The sequence below is a fragment of the Moschus berezovskii genome, chromosome 23 (assembly GCF_049115385.1).
Source record: "Moschus berezovskii isolate FMDL1 chromosome 23, NW_MosBer_1.0, whole genome shotgun sequence".
Taxonomy (NCBI): Eukaryota; Metazoa; Chordata; class Mammalia; order Artiodactyla; family Moschidae; genus Moschus; species Moschus berezovskii.
The window spans coordinates 36,058,121-36,081,386 of NC_142482.1; the positions used below are offsets into that span (position 1 = coordinate 36,058,121).

The 23,266-nt window shown below is 40.1% G+C and overlaps 1 protein-coding gene across 3 annotated transcripts in view; it reads right to left on the reverse strand.

Moving 5' to 3' along the window:
* Positions 1-23,266, reverse strand: part of PKHD1 (PKHD1 ciliary IPT domain containing fibrocystin/polyductin) — a 448,361-nt gene that overhangs the window by 178,685 nt on the left and 246,410 nt on the right. For all 3 annotated transcript variants that reach the window (XM_088831516.1, XM_055406831.2, XM_088831515.1), the window contains one exon: positions 20,249-20,377. In XM_088831516.1, coding sequence (XP_088687642.1) covers positions 20,249-20,377 — 129 coding nt within the window. The remainder of the gene's footprint in view (positions 1-20,248; positions 20,378-23,266) is intronic.

Sequence of the window (23,266 nt, forward strand, 5' to 3'; positions counted from 1 at the left end):
CATATGTGTATTCCCTTGACAGAGGTAGCATTGCTAAGCGCAAATCCTATTTATAAGATGTGGAAGCAGCCTAAATGTCTATCAACAGATGAATGGATAAAGAAAATATGCTACATGTTTAAGCCATATAAAAAGAATGAAATAATGCCATTTGCAGCTACATGGACAGACCTATAGATTGTCATGCTAAGTGAAGTCAAAGACAAATATCACACGATACCACTTGTACGAGGAATCTAAAATGATACAAAAGAACTTATTTTCAAACCAGAAATAGACTCACAGACATAGAATGCAAGCTTATGGTTACTAAAGGGAAAAGAGGGAGGGAGTAATAGGTACACACTACTACATATAAAATAGATAAAGAACAAAGATCTATTTATAGCACTGGGAACTAGTCAATATCCTGTAATAACGTCTAATGGAAAAGAATCTGAAAAAGAATATATCTATATCTATATATGAGTTTACATATATGGGTTCCCCAGGCGGCTCAGTGGTAAAAGAATCTGCCTGCCAATGCAGGACATGCAAGAGACACAGGTTCGATCTCTGGGTCAGGTAGATCCCCTGAGTAGAAAATGGCAGCCCACTCCAGTGTTCTTACCTGGAAAATTCCATGGACAGAGGAGCTACAGTTCATGGAGTTGCAAAGATTCAGACAGGACAGAGCACCCATGCTGTATACAGAATGCAGGATATATGTGTATATATATATATAACTGAATCATTGCTGTATACCTGAAACATTGTAAATCAACTATACAAGAATAGGAAAAAAAGAGTGAGGTGGGGGAGATTTGTGCCTTCATAACATCCTGCTCACTTCCATTTTTCAGAGGGTTTTAGTTAGAAAAACTCCCACAGTGCAGAGGGTTGGAATCCTAAATGCCAGAACCTATGGGAGGAAACCCTACTCTAGACACATTCTCCTATAGATCTCTCAAGAGCAAAGTATGTCCACACACCACCTCCCACCTTATGATGGGCAAAGAGGAGAGAAAGGGACCTGGTTTCAATGTCAAGGCTCCGATTCAGAGTTAGACTCATGTCCACCGAGCAATCACCTCGAGGCATCTGTCTCACTTTGCCAACAAAAGTCATTCCTACAAGGCTAGCAAGGATGCCACCAATATGAATGGAAGAGAAGGTCTGAGATTCATCGGCATTCCATCCAGTTCACTGTTCATTAATTAACACATACACAGACAACACTTCCTCTGTTCCAAAGCTATCATGGCCCCAGGAACACAAAGATGCGAAGTTCCTGTTGGTGCTCATCATGTGCCAGAAGACAACAGAGCCTCACCTGCCGTTTGCACCTGTGCACACAGCCCAGCCACTCCGGGCACAGTGCAGCAGGCTTGTCACCTCTGTGCAAATATTACTGCTGCCTGAGAAATGCAGCAGAGGGGTTAGCCCACCGTCCTTAAAGCAGACAAAAACCCAGCTCAATCCAGGTAAAAGCAGTGTTGTTTTATCCAAACACTAACTTGCCATCAGATGATGTTATCATGTAAATAAAGAGAAGCAAACAGATGGCTTCAGATGGGATCCAGGGCTCACAGAGCATAACTGATGTGACAAATGCAGGAAAGAGAGGACAGGACGTTAGACACAGTGCAGGTCCTGCAGCACATGGCAGCCTGACAAACAGAATACTAATCTTAAACATTACTGACTGGAGACATATTAATGATCTTTGTTATCGGAACTTCACTGACCAGAGACATATCAATATGTTTTTAGAGACTGATACAATTAGCATCACCCTGCAAAGTTATTAGGGCTTAAAATTGATCAAGAGTTCATTATACAACTTATGATTGTCTTTATCATTCATATTTTGCTCTGTTAGGGTTTTGTTCCAACCTTGCATATATTAAAAATGTAAAATTTTCATAAATGACACATTGCAAAATTTTTAGGAAAGAAGAATTTTTTGATGAATTTTATGTAGATAAAAGTCTCTGATTGTCCAAGCGATACATATTAATGTCTCTGAAGATGATAGTTCTTCAGAATATAGTTCTGATTCAGACTATGTGAATATTAGATCAACAAAAAGACAAAAAAAAAAAAAAACCTTAATGATTGATTCTGATTCGGAAAACGAAAATTCACATGGTGCTAGAGAATGCTTTGCCTCCACAAAAGAGTGAATTGAAGACAATATTTTATGAAAATTAGAAGACTTTACAGGTGTGTCCGGTGTAACTATTGAATGCAATAACCCTCAAAGTGTTAGTGAAATAACAGAATTAATCTTTGGTCAGCCAAATAAAAATTGCCAGCCACAGGCATTAGTTTTCCCCAAAATCCCCTGGTCAATAATGCATTAATAATACACCCATAGCAAAGGACAGTCATATCCCACTTACAGGTTTTTGTTATCAAGTATTATCAATTTCTTGAAGAGATCTCTTGTTTTTCCTATTCTGTTGTTTTCCTCTATTTCTTTGCATTGATCACTGAGGAAGGCTTTCTTATCTCTCCTTGCTATTCTTTGGAACTCTGCATTCAGATGCTTATATCTTTCCTTTTCTCCTTTGCTTTTCGCTTCTCTTCTTTTCACAGCTATTTGTAAGGCCTCCTCAGACAGCCATTTTGCTTTTTTGCATTTATTTTCCATGGGGATGGTCTTGGTCCCTGTCTCCTGTGCAATGTCACGATACTCTGTCCAGAGTTCATCAGGCACTCTATCTATCAGATCTAGTCCCTTAAATCTATTCCTCACTTCCACTGTATAATCATAAGGGATTTGATTGAGGTCATATCTGAATGGTCTAGTGGTTTTCACTACTTTCTTCAATTTAAGTCTGAATTTGGCAATAAGGAGTTCATCATCTGAGCCACAGTCAGCTCCTGGTCTTGTTTTTGCTAACTGTATACAGCTTCTCCATCTTTGACTGCAAAGAATATAATCAATCTGATTTCGGTGTTGACCATCTGGTGATGTCCACATGTACACATGTAGAGTCTTCTTTTGTGTTGTTGGAAGAGGGTGTTTGCTATGACCAGTGCGTTCTCTTGACAAAACTCTATTGGCCTTTGCCCTGCTTCATTCCGTGCTCCAAGGCCAAATTTGCCTGTTACTCCAGGTGTTTCTTGACTTCCTACTTTTGCATTCCAGTCCCCTATAATGAAAAGGACATCTTTTTGGGGTGTTAGTTCTAAAAGGTCTTGTAGGTCTTCATAGAACCGTTCAACTTCAGCTTCTTCAGCGTTACTGGTTGGGGCATAGGCCTGGATTACTGTGATATTGAATGGTTTGCCATGGAAACGAACGGAAATCATTCTGTCGTTTTTAAGATTGCATCCAAGTACTGCATTTCGGACTCTTTTGTTGACCATGATGGCTACTCCATTTCTTCTAAGGGATTCCTGCCCACAGTAGTAGATATAATGGTCATCCGAGTTAAATTCACCCATTCCAGTCCATTTTAATTCACTGATTCCTAGAATGTCTACATTCACTCTTGCCATCTCCTGTTTGACCACTTCCAATTTGCCTTGATTCATGGACCTAACATTCCAGGTTCCTATGCAATACTGCTCTTTACAGCATCGGACCTTGCTTCTATCATTGGTCACATCCACAACTGGGTATTGGTTTTGCCTTTGCTCCATCCCTTTATTCCTTCTAGAGTTACTTCTCCACTGTTCTCCAGTAGCATACTGGGCACCTACCAACCTGGGGAATTTCTCATTCAGTATCCTATCATTTTGCCCTTTGATATTGTTCATGGGAACATAATAGAGGAAAACAACAGAATAGGAAAAACAAGAGATCTCTTCAAGAAAATTAGAGATTCCAAGGGAACATTTCATGCAAAGATGGGCTCGATAAAGGACAGAAATGGTAGGGACCTAACAGAAGCAGAAGATATTAAGAAGAGGTGGCAAGAATACACACAAGAACTGTACAAAAAAGATCTTCACGAGCAAGATAGTCACGATAACGTGATCACTGACCTAGAGCCAGACATCTTGGAATGTGAGGTCAAGTGGGCCTTAGAAAGCATCACTACGAACAAAGCTAGTGGTGGTGATGGAATTCCAGTTGAGCTATTTCAAATCTTGAAAGATGATGCTGTGAAAGTGCTGCACTCAATATGCCAGCAAATTTGGAAAACTCAGCAGTGGCCACAGGACTGGAAAAGGTCAGTCTTCATTCCAATCCCAAAGAAAGGCAATGCCAAACAATGCTCAAACTACCACACAATTGCACTCATCTCACACGCTAGTAAAGTCATGCTCAAAATTCTCCAAGCCAGGCTTCAGCAACATGTGAACCGTGAACTTCCAGATGTTCAAGCAGGTTTTAGGAAAGGCAGAGGCACCAGAGATCAAATTGCCAACATCCGCTGGATCATGGAGAAAGCAAGAGAGTTCCAGAAAAACATCTATTTCTGCTTCATTGACTATGCCAAAGCCTTTGACTGTGTGGATCACAACAAACTGTGGAAAATTCTGAAAGAGATGGGAATCCCAGACCACCTGACCTGCCTCTTGAGAAACCTGTATGCAGGTCAGGAAGCAACAGTCAGAACTGGACAAGGAACAACCGACTGGTTCCAAATAGGAAAAGGAGTGCGTCAAGGCTGTATATTGTCACCTTGCTTATTTAACTTATATGCAGAGTACATCATGAGGAACGCTGGGCTGGAAGAAGCACAAGCTGGAATCAAGATTGCTGGGAGAAATATCAATAATCTCATATATGCAGATGACACTACCCTTATGGCAAAAAGTGAAGAGGAACTCAAAAGCATCTTGATGAAAGTGAAAGAGGAGAGTGAAAAGGTTGGCTTGAAGCTCAACAGTCAGAAAACAAAGATCATGGCATCTGGTCCCATCACTTCATGGGAAATAGATGGAAAAACAATGGAAACAGTGTCAGACTTTATTTTTTGGGCTCCAAAATCACTGCAGATGCTGATTGCAGCTATGAAATTAAAAGACGCTTACTCCTTGGAAGGAAAGTTATGACCAACCTTGATAATATATTAAAAAGCAGAGACATTACTTTGCCAACCAAGGTCCGTCTAGTCAAGGCAATGGTTTTTCCCGTGGTCATGTATGGATGTGAGAGTTGGACTGTGAAGAAAGCTGATCGCTGAAGAATTGATGCTTTTGAACTGTGGTGCTGGAGAAGACTCTTGAGAGTCCCTTGGCCTGCAAGGAGATCCAACCAGTCCATTCTAAAGGAGATCGATCCTGGGTGTTCATTGGAAGGACTGATGCTAAAGCTGAAACTGTAATACTTTGGCCACCTCATGTGACGAGTTGACTCACTGGAAAAGACTCTGATGCTGGGAAAGGTTGGGGGCGGGAGGAGAAGGGGACGACGGAGAATGAGATGGTTGGATGGCATCACCGACTCTGTGGACATGAGTTTGAGTGAACTCCGGGAGTTGGTGATGGATAGGGAGGCCTGGCGTGCTGTGATTCATGGGGTCGCGGAGAGTCGGACACGACTGAGCGACTGAACTGAATTGATTATCAATTTCTAAATATGAGGATATACCTCTAAGAAACAGATATCCCTTTCTTTCTTTTATGGTGGTATATCTGTTTATATCACCATGACCCTTTAGATCACAGCCTTTGAAAGGCTCTATTTTGATCCCTCCTACATGTTTAAGTAAGGATTTTTGTAATAAAAAGAGAGACTCAAAGAGTCTGGAGGCCTATATTTGAATCTGTGCTCTCGCCATGGTCTCTGAACTCTTACTTGGGCATCCCTGTTGGAGTCCATTTTCCTCAGTTATAAAATGAGAGATAATTGTGGCAGAGACCACCAGTTGTCTCCCAGTATCTCTTTTCCATTAGTCACCAGAACTCCAACTTTTAGCTCAATACATTGTCACCTAGCCAAAAAACTATATTTCGCAGTCTCCTTTTCAGTTAATCATGACCATTCAGCCAAATTTTGGCCAAGATGTAAGAAGAGGTGTCACATGTGACTTAGAGGTGGAATCCTTCATACTGCCTGCTGCTTAGAATGTGGGTGCAACAGTTGGAGCTCCAGCTAACATCTTGGACCACAGAGTAACTTTGGGAATGGAAAAAAAGCACATACTGGAGCAAAAAAATAAGTGGAGTCCAAGTCCTTGATGCCACAGAATAGACAAAAGAGACATAAGAGAGATAGAAACTCCTACTTTCAGGTCTTTATTATTCACAGAAGACCTAACTTTATCTAATACAACTGATGCCTAACTTCATGGAGTTGTTGCAAATGTCATGTTAAGTGTGAGAATAATTTATACTCAGAGGGTTTCCCTAAACTCCTGGCATCATGAGCTGTTCTGTGAATAAAAGAGTTATGGGGTTAAATATCTTTGAGAAACAGTACCTGCTATATCCCCCTTTGAAATTATACAATCTATATTATCATATAAAGGGCTCTGAAAAGATCAGGTGCAAGAAATAATTTTTCTTTGTTTAGTCCCAAATTTCCCCAAGTCATTTGATGTTGGTATCCTTCCAATGGGCTTCACTGGTGGCTCAGACAGTAAAGAATCTGCCTGTAATATGGGAGACTTGGGTTTGATCCCTGGGTTGGGAAGATTCCCTGGAGTAGGAAATGGGAATCCACTCCAGTATTCTTGACTGGAGAATTCCATGGACATTATGAGTGATGCTTATAAACAGCTAATTTCATAGGAAACAATTTGAGAAATTCTGGGTAAACTTACCACTAGTAAAAGGTAATATCTAATGATTATTTTAGCCTTACAATATGGTTTACCTAGGTAGAATCACATCATTCTGGTCCTAGTCTTAATGGTATATGCTTTCATAACTCTCTGCATGTTTTCTACTGCAGTTGTTAATTTTATTAGTTTCAAGATTGCTGGGAGAAATATCAATAACCTCAGATATGCAGATGACACTACCCTTATGGCAGAAAGTGAAGAGGAACTCAAAAGCCTCTTGATGAAAGTGAAAGAGGAGAGTGAAAAGGTTGGCTTGAAGCTCAACAGTCAGAAAACAAAGATCATGGCATCTGGTCCCATCACTTCATGGGAAATAGATGGAAAAACAGTGGAAACAGTGTCAGACTTTATTTTTGGGGGCTCCAAAATCACTGTGGATGCTGATTGCAGCCATGAAATGAAAAGACGCATACTCCTTGGAAGGAAAGTTATGACCAACCTTGATGGTATATTAAAAAGCAGAGACATTACTTTGCCAACCAAGGTCCATCTAGTCAAGGCTATGGTTTTTCCCGTGGTCGTGTATGGATATGAGCGTTGGACTGTGAAGAAAGCTGATTGCCAAAGAATTGATGCTTTTGAACTGTGGTGTTGGAGAAGACTCTTGAGAGTCCCTAATACTGCAAGGAGATCCAACCAGTCCATTCTAAAGGAGATCAATCCTGGGTGTTCATTGGAAGGACTGATGCTAAAGCTGAAACTCCAATACTTTGGCCACCTCATGAGACCAGTTGACTCACTGGAAAAGACCCTGATGCTGGGAAGGATTGGGGGCGGGAGGAGAAGGGGACGACAGAGAATGAGATGGCTGGATGGCATCACCGACTCTGTGGACATGAGTTTGAGTGAACTCCGGGAGATGGTGATGGACAGGGAGGCCTGGCATGCTGTGATTCATGGGGTCGCGGAGAGTTGGACATGACTGAGCGACTGAACTGAACTAAAAGGTCACTTTGAGGAGGAGTTTTAATCACTCTCACTCTCTTTGACAGCCTGAAGGCAGTGAACTCCTCAGGGCCCATGTGGATTCTTAATTAGTCAAACATAGGAATCTCCCTTCTAAAGGAACATTCTGGAATACAAAAAAATGAATTCTGAGAAATATTCACATAAGTGTAAAATAAGAGATTTCTAATATGTCTTCAAATAAAGTTTTTAAAAAACCTCAGAGTTACCAGTAAGACCTCATTACTGGGCTCCAAGGAAGCCCTGGACATCCAAGAGAGATCACTTACATGGCTGGAAATCGATGCCAGCTACTAATAGAGCTCATCCAAGCCTGCCAACCAGTGTGAAAAACATGGTCTGTCCACAAGGTTCAAGTCCCATGGCCTGAGGACTCTGTCCCAAAAGGGAGCATCTTGATAGCAAGACAGCCATCCAGGCAAAACGGTCTTCTTATGCAAAGGTTCTTGTGACCTGGGCCTGAGAGTCCCAGAGAATCACATCTACTGGTCAAGCAAAAGAAAGGAAAGAGAGGGAGCCCCTACTTCTCCCAGTGAGAAACAGGATACATTTACAAGGAGAGAAGGAATCTATGGCAGCCCTTTTTGAAGAATATCTACATTGGCAACACTGACATTATGATAGTAATTAGCACAGAACTAGATAGTGTTATTTAAAGTTCTAGTAAAGAAGCATAAAGAAAGCTGATCGCGGAAGAATTGATGCTTTTGAACTGTGGTGCTGGAGAAGACTCTTGAGAGTCCCTTGGACTGCAAGGAGATCCAACCAGTCCATTCTAAACGAGATCAACCTTGGGTGTTCATTGGAAGGACTGATGCTAAAGCTGAAACTCCAATACTTTGGCTACCTCATGCGACAAGCTGACTCACTGGAAAAGAGTCTGATGCTGGGAGGGATTGGGGGCAGGAGGAGTCAGGGACGACAGAGAATGAGATGGCTGGATGGCATCACCGACTCGATGGACATGAGATTGAGTGAACTCTGGGAGTTGGTGATGGACAGGGAGGCCTGGCATGCTGTGATTCATGGGGTCGCAAAGAGTCGGACATGACTGAGCAACTGAACTGAACTGAACTGAAAGAAGCATATATATTATTAAATCACAAATTCAATTTTTAGTATTTTGATAGCTGGATCAGCATAACTGCTTTCTTTCATAAGCCTATTCTTTTTTATGTATTAAAAATATTATTTTGAGATTGGATCCAGGCTTCATAAGACTGCTAAAGGGACCAAGGGCACACGAGTAGTTCAGAAACCCTGGGTTGCGTAAAAGCGTGGTGACCCCCAAGGGTCAACAGAGAACTGCTGTGCTAGTCCACCCCTTCTGACTGGACTGTACCTCTAATGGGCAAACTTCTTATCTTTAAAGCTCTGCATGTGAAGACACTCTGAAAGTTCCCTCCAGAAAGTATAATCAATTCAAGAAATGGCAACTATACCTAAACCAATAATTGGGAAATCATGAATTATTTAATTCGACATTCCAAGAATATCTGCATGGAAAACAGACCATAAAGTAAAGAGAAAAAGAAGTAATTCGATTAGAGCAAGTGAAAAAAGCCCTGCTCTAGATTAAGGACCCCGTAGGCAGCTGTTCCTTACTCGGCTCAACTTCCCCGGCCCCAACCAGGAGGGTAAAATACATATGCAAGCACTCAGGTCCCCTTCTCTTCTAAGAAATGCCTGTATCTCCTCAAAGAATATTAATTCCATGAGGCAAATTTCTTAGGGGAATAAAGCAAGGTAAAAATACAGGTTTCTGCATTGAAGTCAAGGAAAAATTTCATTAATTCTCAGCAAATTTGTGGCAGTGCAGACTATGGGGTTGTTAAGAACTTGAAAGCTGATTTCTTAGTAAGACGACCAACTTGTTCTGGTTTGTCTTAGACTTTTCAGGTTTTATCACTACAAGTCCTGTGTCCTAGAAAACTCCTCAGTTCTGGATAAACTGTCACTCTAATTACTAACAACTCTAAAGAGATGAGTTCCTAAGATCAACACCCCAAAGTAAATATCAAAATCTCTGGATGCTGCTTTCACTATTCTGAATTTGAAAGGACTTCACCAATGTACTCTGATGGGCTACTACTGCCTTTTAAAAAATATGACCATAAATTCTTACCCTCAGAACTGAACTCATTTTAACAATTATATACAGTCTAATTTTTTATTTAAAATGCATCTATTGTGTTGACTTATATGTTTGTAATATTGTACCCCTTTCAGTTCAGTTCAGTTCAGTCACTCAGTCGTGTCCAACTCCTTGCGACACCATGAATCACAGTACGCCAGGCCTCCCTGTCCATCACCAACTCCTGGAGTTCACTCAAATTGATGTCCACAGAGTCGGTGATGCCATCCAGCCATCTCATTCTCCATCGTCCCCGTCTCCTCCCACCCCCAATCCTTCCCAGCATCAGAGTCTTTTCCAGTGAGTCAACTAACTCGTCGTACCCCTTTAGGAAATGATAATGTTACCTTAGAGAAAATAGCCTGTTCTATGTTCCCAGACTGACTGAGCTATACAAATTGACCAGTTCTGTTAGACTACGCTTATTATATAACCTATTAATTTGGACCACTTGGCAGTATTCTATAAACAGAGTGTATATGGACAACTGGGCTGCCATTCTAGAAGTGTCACTGTCTCATCAGGGAGTAACTAACTGCTTTAAGCTTTAACAAATTTTCTTTCTTTTAATTTCCTCCCTTATGAAGAAAAGCCAACCTTCATACACTGCTGGTGGGAAAGCAAATTGGTGCAGCCACTGTGGAAAACAGTATGGAGGTTTCTCAGAAAACTAAACATAGAACTACCATGTGACCCAGCAATTCTATTCCTTAGTATATATCTTGAAAAAAAGCCACACGAAATACTAATTTGAAAATATACACACACCCAGTGTTCACAGCAGCATTATTTATGATTACCAAGATAGGGAGCAACTTAAGCGTCCATCAATTGATGAATGGATGAAGAATTAGAACCCAAATGTCACACTTCTGGGAGACTGGAGTTGGGAGTTTGTAAACTTTTAAAAGTAGTGATTCTATGGGTGGGGTAAGTACCAAAACAAACCCTGAGTCTCCTACACACTTCATACTTGCTGATATTCCCCCTACCCAAATTATGATCTGAAGACCCTTGAGAAGTACGTGCCCTCCTAAAAAAGTGCTATGATCCTAATGGACTATGACAATGAGTGTGTTTCTCAGGTGAGCAAGGACGGAAAAGAGTTTGAAAAACTGCTCAATTAGACTGAAACTCCAATTAGTTACAGCAAGTTAGCAAGCCATAAAGAGTGTCAGGGTCTACATGACTTGGGTCCCAAGAGAAGATTCTAAGTGAGTTCTAATTAGTCCAGAAACAAGCGCCATGACCAAGTCAAACAGACTGACAAATTGAGATTCAAGAAAGGACATCAACTTATTTTAATATATTTTTATTATATTCCTTTTCTCACTTGCAGGAAATTAAAACATCTCTGCTGTTATTTTAATTGAAATTTAATTTTTATGGGGAAAAATATACAGCTGGAAAAATATTTAAAAAAAAATTTAACTCCTGGTTTTCCACCACTGACAAGGATGCCCTATCACAGGTCTGGGTTGGTAGTTAGGGCATCACTGTTATTCATTTGTAAAAAGCCATTTGAATCACAGTCATCACAACTTAAAGGAACTCCCTAGACCTCAAGTGTGTCTTTCAAAAGTAAACCTATTTTAAGGACACAAATTATCTAAAATATAACAAATAAAGCAACTGTTTCTTTCTTATAAATTTTAGCAGACAATTTGCAACACTGGTTTGGAAACAAGGAAATTGAAATCCTATTCTTATCCTTGATACAAAAGTTCATATATGTTTGGATAATGATAATAATGTGGTTCATAGGATTTTACAATTTATAGACCACTTGCATTATTTTAGCTCATCTGAGTGTCACTAAGTTTCCTACCAGTTCAACAATTCTATTAACACGTATCCATATTTTACATATATATTAATGTTTACTTAATACAATTAAATCCACAGAAAAATGCCTCAAATAAAACTAAACTGCTTGATAATCATTCAGTTCACCCAAGGATACCATATTGCAAAGGATTTTGCACTTAAATTGTCTTAAATAGTAAGCTTCTATGGTATATTCTTAAATAATTGAATATATGAAAAGTCAGGTTACATTAAGCCTTTCATAACTATTTGAGGAGGTCTGTGGAAATAGCTGCCCCAAGGAATTTTGGATCCTGATATTTCCTTCTTATGGGAAGGACATGGCCTCAACACCCTTCACCATAAAGCAAGTTCCCAGAAGTCTGTGCTCCCCTCCAAGAAACTGCCTAAAAGAAGGAGATTCATAAAGTATCTAAAGGTCTTTGGATCTCTGGTTTCAAATTTTATTTTTCCTGGTTTATTTTTATTTTCTAATGATGCTGATTAAAATTTCTGTGTCAAGCATCTCTTAAAATCATATTTGATCTTCCCCACACAATCTTAAAGAATAGCTTTCACACTCATGTTCTAAATAAGGTAAAGAAAATGTTGACTGTCGTCCTTGCAGACATTTAATTTCTTCCCTGAAAGAAGCAAAATGTTCAACATACTCATGCCATACTTCTCCCTCACGCCAAGGCACTCCTCTCTCCCAAGAAGAGGCTTCTGGTCGTGCACGTAGAGAACTGGACACAGGTTGCAGCCCAACACTGTCATCCTTCAACCATCTCAGGGTGAGAAATCCCAGATCAGGGCTGTAATTATGTTCAAGGGTTGAAGAACCCCACTTTGGGGCAGTGAAGAAGCAATATCATAACACCCAGAATGGTAGGTAGTAGAGAATAAGGAAACTAAAATCCTTTGACCAGTCTGTCTCCTGGCGTTCTTCAATTTCTGACTCACATAAGCCAACAGAATCTAAATAATGTCTGCCCAGAGAAGGAAGACAGCACAAATTGACAAGACCCTAAACACTCAAACCTTTTGAATTAAGTCAGGTACATCTGCTCTTAATTACATACGTGCACATGCACTCACACACATAAACACATGCACAGTGAAGATTAAAGACAGCTGCAAGTTCTTTGCTATTCCTCTCAATGAAAGTAGAGCCTAATTCACCTCCTTTGTATCTGGGCTGGCTTTAGTGCCCTGCTTGAGCAAGAGAGTGTGATGGTCATGATATTCTCAGTGTGCTAAGTCTGGCTTGGGAGGTGTGTAGCTTTCTTCCTGGCCTTTTACCTGTTCAACATTCAAAAAACTAAGATCATGGCACCCAGTCCCATCAATTCATGGCAAATAGGTGGGGAAACAATGGAAACAGTGACAGACTTTATTTTCTTGGATTCCAAAATCTCTATGGGCAGTGACTGAAGCCATGAAATTAAAAGATGCTTATTCCTTGGAAGAAAAGCTATAGAAAACCTCGACAACATATTAAAAAGCAGAGACATCACTTTGCTGACAAAAGTCCATATTATCAAAGCTATGGTTTTTCCAATAGCCATGTATGGATGTGACAGTTGGACCATAAAGAAGGCTGAGCACCAAAGAATTGACGCTTTCGAACTGTGGCGCTAGAGAAGTCTCTTGACAGTCCCTTGGATTGCAAGGCTACCAAATTAGTCAATCCTAAAGGAAATAAACCCTGAATATTCATTGGAAACACTGATGCTGAAGTTGAAGCTTCAATACTTTGGCCACCTGATACGAAGAGCCAACTCATGGAAAGGTCCTGATGCTGGGAAAGATTGAGGGCAGGAAGAGAAGGGGTGACAGAGGATGAGACGCTTAGATGACATCACCAACTCAATGCACATGAGGTTGAGCCACTGCAGGAGAGAGTGGAGGACAGGGAAGCCTGACATGCTGCAGTCCATGGAGTCACAAAGAAGCAGACATGACTAAGCAACTGAAGAACAACAACTTAACTGCTCATTTTGAGGGAACTCCTTCTTAGGATGTTCCTTCTTGGAATCCAGCTACCATGCTGTTAGAAAACCCAATAAGTCCCACAGAAAAACCCATGTGGAGAGAAACTGAGTCCTCTTAGCTGACTGCCCTGGCTGAGCTCACAGCTAATAACAAGGGTCAACTGCCAGCTGCATGAGTGAGCTCTCTTGGGCCACCCAAACATGCTGGGACCTTAGACGAGCCCAACCATAATCTGACAGCAATGCATCAAAGACCCCAGCAAGAAGACCCCAAGTCCAGCCCTTTCCAACAAAATTATAAACAAAATAAAAGGTATGTTTTAAGCTATTAAGTTTCTAGGTGGCTTTTTAAGTAATGACAGATTTCCAGAACAATCACGCTCCTGTAGTCAGCACACTGATGCCATGCATCTACCATACAAAGAACCCCAGTAATTCAAGTTTAAATTAACTCACCCTTCCCACTTGCTAGCAATCCAGAATATTTGGGGGTGATTCTTTGTGTGCCTTTCTGTTTCATCCAACCAAAAAAAGACCAGAATTCTGAAACTATTTGAGACAACACTGGTATTTATAGTATTTGGTTTCTGATTGATATTACAGACCCAAATCTCTGTATTATGAACATCTTACCCTAAACTACTTTTAATTTCAGGTAAGAAAAAAAAGTAAATCAAACTAATAATGCTCTACTTAGAACATTTTGTAAAAATTTCTTCCCCAGAAAAAATTATTTCCTGATTTGTGGTCATCTTAACTCATATCTCCAACCCTAATGCCTTGAGATTTAACAAGGAAATGTGTTAAGCACTGTTGATTTTGAACATCACAGGATTTTGATGAGCCTCACTGCCATTTAAAGTACCCAAGTACTGGAAATCAGAACAAACAGAAGAACTATTATGAAAGAAAACCAGTACTTCTCCATCCATCTCTTCAAATAAGGACAGTTCAAAGTAATACGGGAAAATGGAACACAGTGAATTCTACCACACATTCACACAAAAATAAAATCATGCTGGAGGCTACATGATATCATATCTGTACCCTTCAAAACAGAATCCTACCCCTTAGAATTATAACACATTTTCCTTTCATTAAGCCTGCTCTGTGTCAACAGGGTGTCATCCTGTCATGGCTGAGACTCCTTCAGAGAAAGAACTAGAAGCATCAAAATCCTTACAAGTCAGTTCAGGATAAAACCTGGAGTACAAGTTAGTAGGATCATTTGTGAAGTTTTGAGGTTTGCATGGCTTATTAGAACTCGTTTCCACTCTGTGAGATGTCAAGAATGCATTTAGACCAATTCTCCTAGTATTTAGATGGCAAAGACAACCAGATATGCTTGTTTGTGTGAAGCAAAGTCATCATAAACTAAACTACAAAAGCCAATTCTCCACAATGACTTCAGCTCACTCCATAATACCACCAAGAAGAATTTACAGCTTTTTCAAAATCCAATGTCTATAAAGACAGAACGCCTCAAAGGAAAATGGTACCATACTTAAAATAGTGATATCTTTTATTAGTACAGTAAAGTCCTATTTTTATGGAATAGGATTGGTCTGAGGTCATTCCATAAAATTGATTTCCCAGAAAATGGAAATAAGCAATTTACCCTAAGAATTTTATTGAAAAATTATGCTATTCTATTTGAATAATGATGGGAATGTTCTACACATTTCCTTTATTAATGAATTAAAATACACAAAACATCATAAAATTATATTAGAGGTTCAAAATATCACTTAAATCTTCTTTACCAGTCACTTTCATTTTGTAAAATCAGCAGTTCCATTAAAATCGTATTATGTAAAAATGGGTTTTTACTGTAATAATAGTTATTACCTATTTAGCTCCCAAGGATGTTGTGAAAATTAAATAATAAGCCATTGGAAAGCAAATACAAAGTGTCGCTAATACCAGAGGCCAAGAGGGGCAGCCAGATGGAAAAATGAAAGAAAAGAGCACCTGACACATTAAAAATCACAGCTTTCATCTACGATTCCATTATTGCCAACGCTCCATACAGTGGTCGTGTGTACTGACGTTATCTCATTCAATCCTTTCAACATGATGATGTATTAATTATAGCCCTCATGTGGTCAGAAAGTGAAGGTTGGAAACATTTAAACTTGTCCCGTATCATGCAGTTGTAAATGTCAGAATCTGAATGTGAACCCAGGTTTATCCTAGTCAAAAGCCCATCCTGCGTCTCCTAAAACATTGCTTCCTTGCCAATTCACCCTCATACCTGGCCTTCACTTTTTTACCCCGTCCATCAAGGTCCTCCTCAAAGGCCTCTTGCTCTGCGAGGTCAGCTCTCTTCTCCCCAACTGAGACACTTTGATTCTAAACACTTCTGTTCATTACAGCTGCTTGTTGCATTATTATGCTTTAGTATGTGTTTTATCAACCCAGCTAATTTACCAGCTGCTTGAGATCACAGCTGATCAGAGGTCCTGGTTCAGTGCCTTGAACACAGTGAGTGTTCAGTTACTGTCGGTTAAACTGAATTGGAAAAGGAATGCTAACTTGAATTAGAACTACACTTGCTACCAGATGCAAAGCGGGTAATTCCACCGATGGCTCATTGCATCAGATACCACTTTGGGGAGTTTTTCCACCTTCTCTGTATGTATGCACCTAATGAAAATGTAGTGAGATTGAATGCATCATGGAGAATATCTGACACATGCCAGGTATTCAATAAATAGTATTTTTAATTCCAAGTGAAGGGAACAATGGGAACAGTAAGTAGAGAAGCATAAATTCAGTATAATATGGAGTCTGATCTGAGCGTATCAGAGCAAGTAGGAATGGTGAGTTTTTTGTCTAGTCAAGGCTATGGTTTTCCCATGGTCATGCATGGATGTGAGAGTTGGACTGTGAAGAAAGCTGATCGCCGAAGAGTTGATGCTTTTGAACTGTGGTGTTGGAGAAGACTCTTGAGAGTCCCTTGGCCTGCAAGGAGATCCAACCAGTCCATTCTAAAGGAGATCAATCCTGGGTGTTCATTGGAAGGACTGATGCTGAAGCTGAAACTCCAATACTTTGGCCACCTCATGCGACGAGTTGACTCACTGGAAAAGACTCTGATGCTGGGAAGGATTGGGGTCAGGAGGAGAAGGGGACGACAGAGAATGAGATGGCTGGATGGCATCACCGACTCGATGGACATGAGTTTGAGTGAACTCCGGGAGTTGGTGATGGACAGGGAGGTCTGGCGTGCTGTGATTCATGGGGTCGCAGAGTCGGACACGACTGAGCGACTGAACTGAACTGAACTGAAAGAGGTAGGGATCTGGAATCAAACTGTCTGCTTCCCTCAGCCAGCCTTTCTACTTGTTATCTGGCAGAAACTTGGGAAGTTACTTACCCTCTCTGGGTACCAAATCCCTCAGTTATTAAAAAAAAAAAAGAAGATAACAACAGGATCCAACTCAAAGTAGTTGTGAGGAATAACTGAGAAGATCCATGCAGAACACTTAGCACATACCCTGCTGCTGCTGCTGCTGCTAAGTTGTGTTCGACTCTGTGTGACCCCATAGACGGAAGCCCACCAGGCTCCCCAGTCCCTGGGATTCTCCAGGCAAGAACACTGGAGTGGGTTGCCATTTCCTTCTCCAATGTGTGAAAGTAAAAAGTGAAAGTGAAGTCGCTCAGTTGTGTCTGACCCTTAGCGACCCCACGGACTGCAGCCTACCAGGCTCCTCCATCCATGGGATTTTCTAGGCAAGAGCACTGGAGTGGCTTGCCATTGCCTTCTCCATAGCACATACCCAGCACTCAAATTAAATTTGCTGGGACCATCACTATTATCATCAGGAAAATCTTAATTCTTAGGACTCTGTTCGAAGGAGAAAGCGTTATTTTCTATAGACCTGTAAAATCCTACAGTCGCCCTGGGTCAATCCTATGAAACCCACAGATTCAGTTCTGGTGTTAAGTTATGAACAGCAGCTTGGAGACCGTGTGCTTCATTCAAGCAATACTTGGTGTCTCTTTTGTGCCATACTTAAGTGAACAAACTCCCTTGATTTAGAGGAAGCAGAGGAGGAAAGAAAACAGAGCAGCCAGGAGAAAGGTCAAGAAGGTAAAACCACAGGTAGAAAGAGGAGGTCAATTCAACCCTAAGGTCCATCAAAGGTCAAAACATCAGGGTTTGCCAAAAATCAAAAGGGAGAAGTAATCCAGCACAGCTCCTATATTAGACCCTAAACAGAATAGATTTCACACATTGGCCACTTTCAGATAATTTTCTAGAATTATCAACAGACGGGGCTTTTTAGATGAGAGAGACAATAAGAAGTAAGGATTTCATTTATTATGTATTACAAATCTGTTCTCATTCACTTATTTTCCAATTGAAAACTAAATAATGAACAATAATAGGAGGTTTTAAAAATCTTAACTTTGATTTTTACAATAATACTGAAGGACCAGTGGGGAGATATTTCAGATATAAAGTATTTGTGCCCCACTCCCACCTTTTTCCAAAGCACTGATTTGTGCTCCTTAAGAGCAACTTTGTGAATAATTTGGGTCCATCTTACAAGCTGACCATGAACAAAGGAATGAAGAAGATGGAGAAAGCCAAGGACCCTGGAAACCAGGACACACAGTGGAGACAGACAACAGCAATGCCAAGCAAGAAAGCAAAGACTGCTTGTCACTCAGCATAAAGGTCCCAAAGGATACTAAAAGCTTGGCAACCTTCAAAAGCTTCTTGTGCTTCCTGCATGGGGTGGGGGAAACAGCTTGCTTAGTGGGAAAAGCCATAGCCCAGGGCCAATCCACTGGCTACATTCATCAAAGAGATGGCTGAGACAGAACAGATTTTTCCTTTCCGTATAGGAATGACTCATGAGCTTGTTTATTCAAAAAGTTCCATCCTCCACGGAGAGAGGTGGGTGATGGGGGTGGGATGATAATAGCAGTTTAAGTTTGTATCGGTCAGTCCCTCCTCCAGTCCTCATCTCTGTGTATCACATGCACCCCACCAATATCCAGAAGGTGGTCAGTATGTTTTGATCTTTCTGCCTCCTTGTCCCATCATAAATAAAGCAAACGACACCACCACTCTTTTTGTTTACTCATGGTCCTTTTAGAAAAGGAATGCACTCGATTGGTTAAGAATAAGGACTTTGAGACAGACTGCCTGTGTCAAAATCCTGACCCTGCTGAATTGCAAACTGTGTGACCCTGGGCAAGTTCCCTAACCACCCTGGGCCCCTGTTTCTGTGTCAGTAAAAATGGGGATGATAATATTACTTCTACTGAAGAATTATTATGAAGATTAAATTAGTTAATATATGAAGAATGATTCCTGAATATGTTAGCTGTCAACCTGTGTTTAATATTGTGTGTATGTTAGTCACTAAGTCATGTCTGACTCTTTGAGACCCCACAAACTGTAGCCCTCCAGGCTTTCTGTCTGTGGGATTCTCCAAGCAAGAATACTAGAGTGAATTGTCATTCCCTTCTCCAGAGGATCTTACCAACCCAGGGATTGAACCTGGTCTCCTGCATTGCAGGCAGATTCTTTACCATTTGAGCTACAGGGAAGTCCTTGTTTAATATTTTAACATTATTACTATTTCACAGACGACCAAATATTCTTCTTCAAGTACTGATCTTCTTTTATTCAGTATTATCTTTAGAAGTTCAAATTAAATCATAAATGGAAATAGGTCTTTTAGAGAAACTATATCTGTTCTGTGAAGAATATTTTTCTCAGGCTAGGAAAATTTTCTGGGAGTTTCAAGAATTCTCTCTTAAGAAAGAAGAATTTTACAAGTATGATGCATAAATCTGTATATCTGAGGAATCATCTATCCCTTCTTATTTAAACAAAAAGAGAGTTCTAGGTAGAAGTGTGTTAGTTGCTCAGTCATGTCTGACTCTTTGTGAATCCATGGACTATAGCCTGCCAGGCTCCTCTGTCCATGGAATTCTCCAGGCAAGTATACCAGAGTGGGTAGCCATTCCCTTCTCCAGGGGATCTTCCCTACCCAGGGATCAAACCCGGGTCTCCTGCTTTGCAGGCAGATTCTTTACCATCCGAAGCCACCTGATGGACTGATGAAAGGATAGGTGAGAGATTATTTATCTGTTCCTTTTCCATCATCTTTGAAAAACCACGGCAATAGAAGACCTTGTCATTTCTCTCAGTCCCACTTTTAAAAGATTCACAAAGGCAGAAGATCAGGAGGCAGTTACAAATTGCTTCTTTCCACAGAGAGCATGGAACAGTATACAGAAACCAACACAGTATATTCTCTGTGTCTTTCAAATATAAGATATAAGAACACTACAATTTTCTATAAATCTGTTCTTGGACATATTAGAAAAATTATCCAGTTAGTGAATTAGTCAAATTCCTTTTGGCATGGGCCTATTTATCCCACCTTTAATGAAAGTAGGCTGAACTATCTTTTCCGGTTTTTCCTGGGTTATTAAATTCCTCTCTTGTAATAACCCAAAAGAGAAGGTTGTAGACATAATTGCCTATTTATTTTCACATTCTTTACTCTGTTGTTCAGAATATAAAGACAGATAATTTCCAGATTGGCCTGATTCAGTCTGTGATTATTCACACCATGGATTGTTTCACTTACTGGATAAAATCAGGACGTCATCCCCAGGGCCTGGACTGGCACCGTTGTGTCCTCCCCAACCCTCAGCCACGCCTTCCCACGCTTCAGGGAGGGACCATTTTAAAACTGACTCTGGTACAGAGGTAGAAGCTAGAAAACAAAAGGAAAATAACAAGGGTAACGATGAACATCTCACTCACTATGATAACTTGCAAATTCTATCCTTATATTAAGATCCTGGTGACATTTTCACTTCCCCCGAAAAGCTGCCTTCAGATATTTATATTAATGAAAACATTTATCATGTATAAAATAAGTAATTATTCAATCCTTGGATTACCTCCACTTGAAGGGAAAATGTATTCTACTTTTGCAATTAAACACTTGTGTTTTGCCTTTATTATGAATAGCACAGCATATGTTTAGCATGAGCCATTTGTAAAATGCAAATATAAAAAGAAAAAGAAAAATAATAATTGCCTACTACCTCACCACCTAGAGATAACTGCCATTAACCTTTTATTTGTGTTTCCTTCCAGAATCTCTCAGCATTTTTATGTAATTTAGATCATATGACTTGTAATTTTACATTCAGTTCTTATTTTACTTGGCAGATTTTCTGGGAGATTCATGAACTCACGTAATGAGAGAAAGAATCGCCTCTATTACTTGCTAACTTCATAAGCATAAATAATGAGTGCCGCGTCTATCAGAACTGTCCTAAAAAACAGTGAAATAGTGCAAAAAGAAATAAAATGTCATGCTTGCCCCCAAGGAGGTACTAGCATTGTGTAAGCAGGTAAGTAAATACTAGGGGGATAGAATTCTGAAGGGAATTAACTTTGATGGTACCTGACCAAGGCAGGCAGTGAGACCTCACCAGGGCAGCCTTCCTGGAGTCGGAGCATCTGAGCTGCACTAAAAGGCTTAGGACCTAATTGAGGCAAAGGGGGTAAGGATATTAACTGAGAATCTGCACTCTAGAGGGATGAACACAATGGATGGCAAGAAATGACAGATCATGTGGAAGGACTATAAGCAATTTGGTATTGCTGAGTCACACATTCGGAAAGAAGCAAGTGATAGGGCCAGAAAAACAACGAGAGGTCAGAGTGGGAAGGGTAACAAAGTTGGAGAAGCCAAGGGTCAGCCAGGGGTTTCCAGCATGGGTGGTGTCTGGTGGAGATGTCCATTAAGACTGACATTTGATTAATTCAGTTTGGGCCATTTAAAGTTTGGGGTGTCTTTGAGGCTTCCAGGTGGAGATGCACAGCAAGGAGGGGATGGATGTGAATCTGAAGGATGGGAAAGAACTCTGGATCTGAGAGATGATCTTGGCATCATTGGCCCAGAGGCCATATTTGAAAATCTGAGGATGGGTTGTGAGAGCTCCTTGCGACTACAGTGTGGAAAGACAGAATGCCTAAGGTCAGAACCACAGAGAACACCTATTTTGTCTGTATGAACCCAACTCCCTGCTGGTTATGGTCTAATTAAGGCCCCAGGATAACTTAAAAATACATGGATTATGGTCAAGTAGAAATCCTAAACAATTTAATTAGCACAAAATATTCCCCACACCATGGTAACCAGGTGATGTCTTGGAACAAACCTTACTGTGAAAGAGGTTTTAGAAATATTTTATATTTATCTACTATTATATAATAAATCATAGTGGAAAAGCATAAGAAAATCATATATATATGTGTGTTGCTATATACCAGAAACTATAAATCAACTATAAACTTATAAATCAACTATACTTCATTTTTAAAAAAATAAAATTAAAAAATAAAAATATTTTATAAACACCAATAATACATTCTTATAAGTTTCTTTTCAATTTTGTCTTCTTTTCAATACTATACTCTAAATACCCAGATGGTGATAGGGTGGGGATATTTGTTGAGGTGGCCACTAATACACACCACAAAACACAAAGAGATATTCTCATTTCCAGGGATATTTTAAACAGGCAATGATCAGGTTCTTTAAAACCCTACTCCAAGCCTCAAAAACCCTTAGTTGTTTCAATTTTGAATCATACATGTTAGAAACATTCTTCATTTTTGTCACCTTCACTCTTGTCTATGGGAGGGTTAGACCTGTCTTTAACTGAACAAAATAAATCTTGAAATTGCTATTCTAAGAAATGTTATGATGACTGAATTTGATTATTTTATACCATCTTGCCTTAAAATAAGAAAACTTAATAGAGAAGGACATGTTTAGTCTCCTGCAGTTATGAGATGTCTATACAGTTAACATCAGGTTTCCAGGTGACTATTTTTAATATAGAAAGGAGAGGAGAGGAAAAGAAGTCTAAAGAGTTAAAGTTATCAGCTACATACATGGAGAACCAGAAGAGAGGAATGTCTTGGAAGACCAAGAAATAAGGAATGTCCAGAGAGCATAAGTGATCTTGTTAATAGCAAAGTTCCAATAAGAGAAGGAAGAAGAAGTGGCCACTCAATGTGACAACCAGGGCATGGGTGATCAAGATGAACACAGTGTCAGTGGAGTGCTGGAGATGGAAAACCACTAGAATTATCGCAGACTTACGAGTACACTAGAAGTGAGGAAGAAAAGACATTAGGTCTGATCACGCAAAACACTTATTGAGGAAAGGATCTGAGATCCTGAGCCTTTGATCTGTCTTCCTACTCTTTAGATAAATCAGACTTATCTTAAAACTGGGAGGGAGGATATGGGGAAGAGGGAGGTGGGAGGGGGGTTCAAGAAAGAGAATACATGTACACCCGGGGCGGATTCATTTCAATGTATGGCAAAACCAACCAATATATTAATGTAAGGTAATTTGCCTCCAATAAAATAAATTAAAAAAAAAAAAACTGGAGTCCATGAACACTGTTCAAGACCAACATTTCCTTCTCAAATTTGTCAGTCAACAACAGCCACCTCTTGAGATGGTCTCCAACTCGTTATGTGAGCCAAATATTGCCATCTAATCCTTCATTTACCCAGCTTTTTATGGCTCTGTATCAAGAGAAGGCTCATCTTTTAATATGTCTGCAGAAG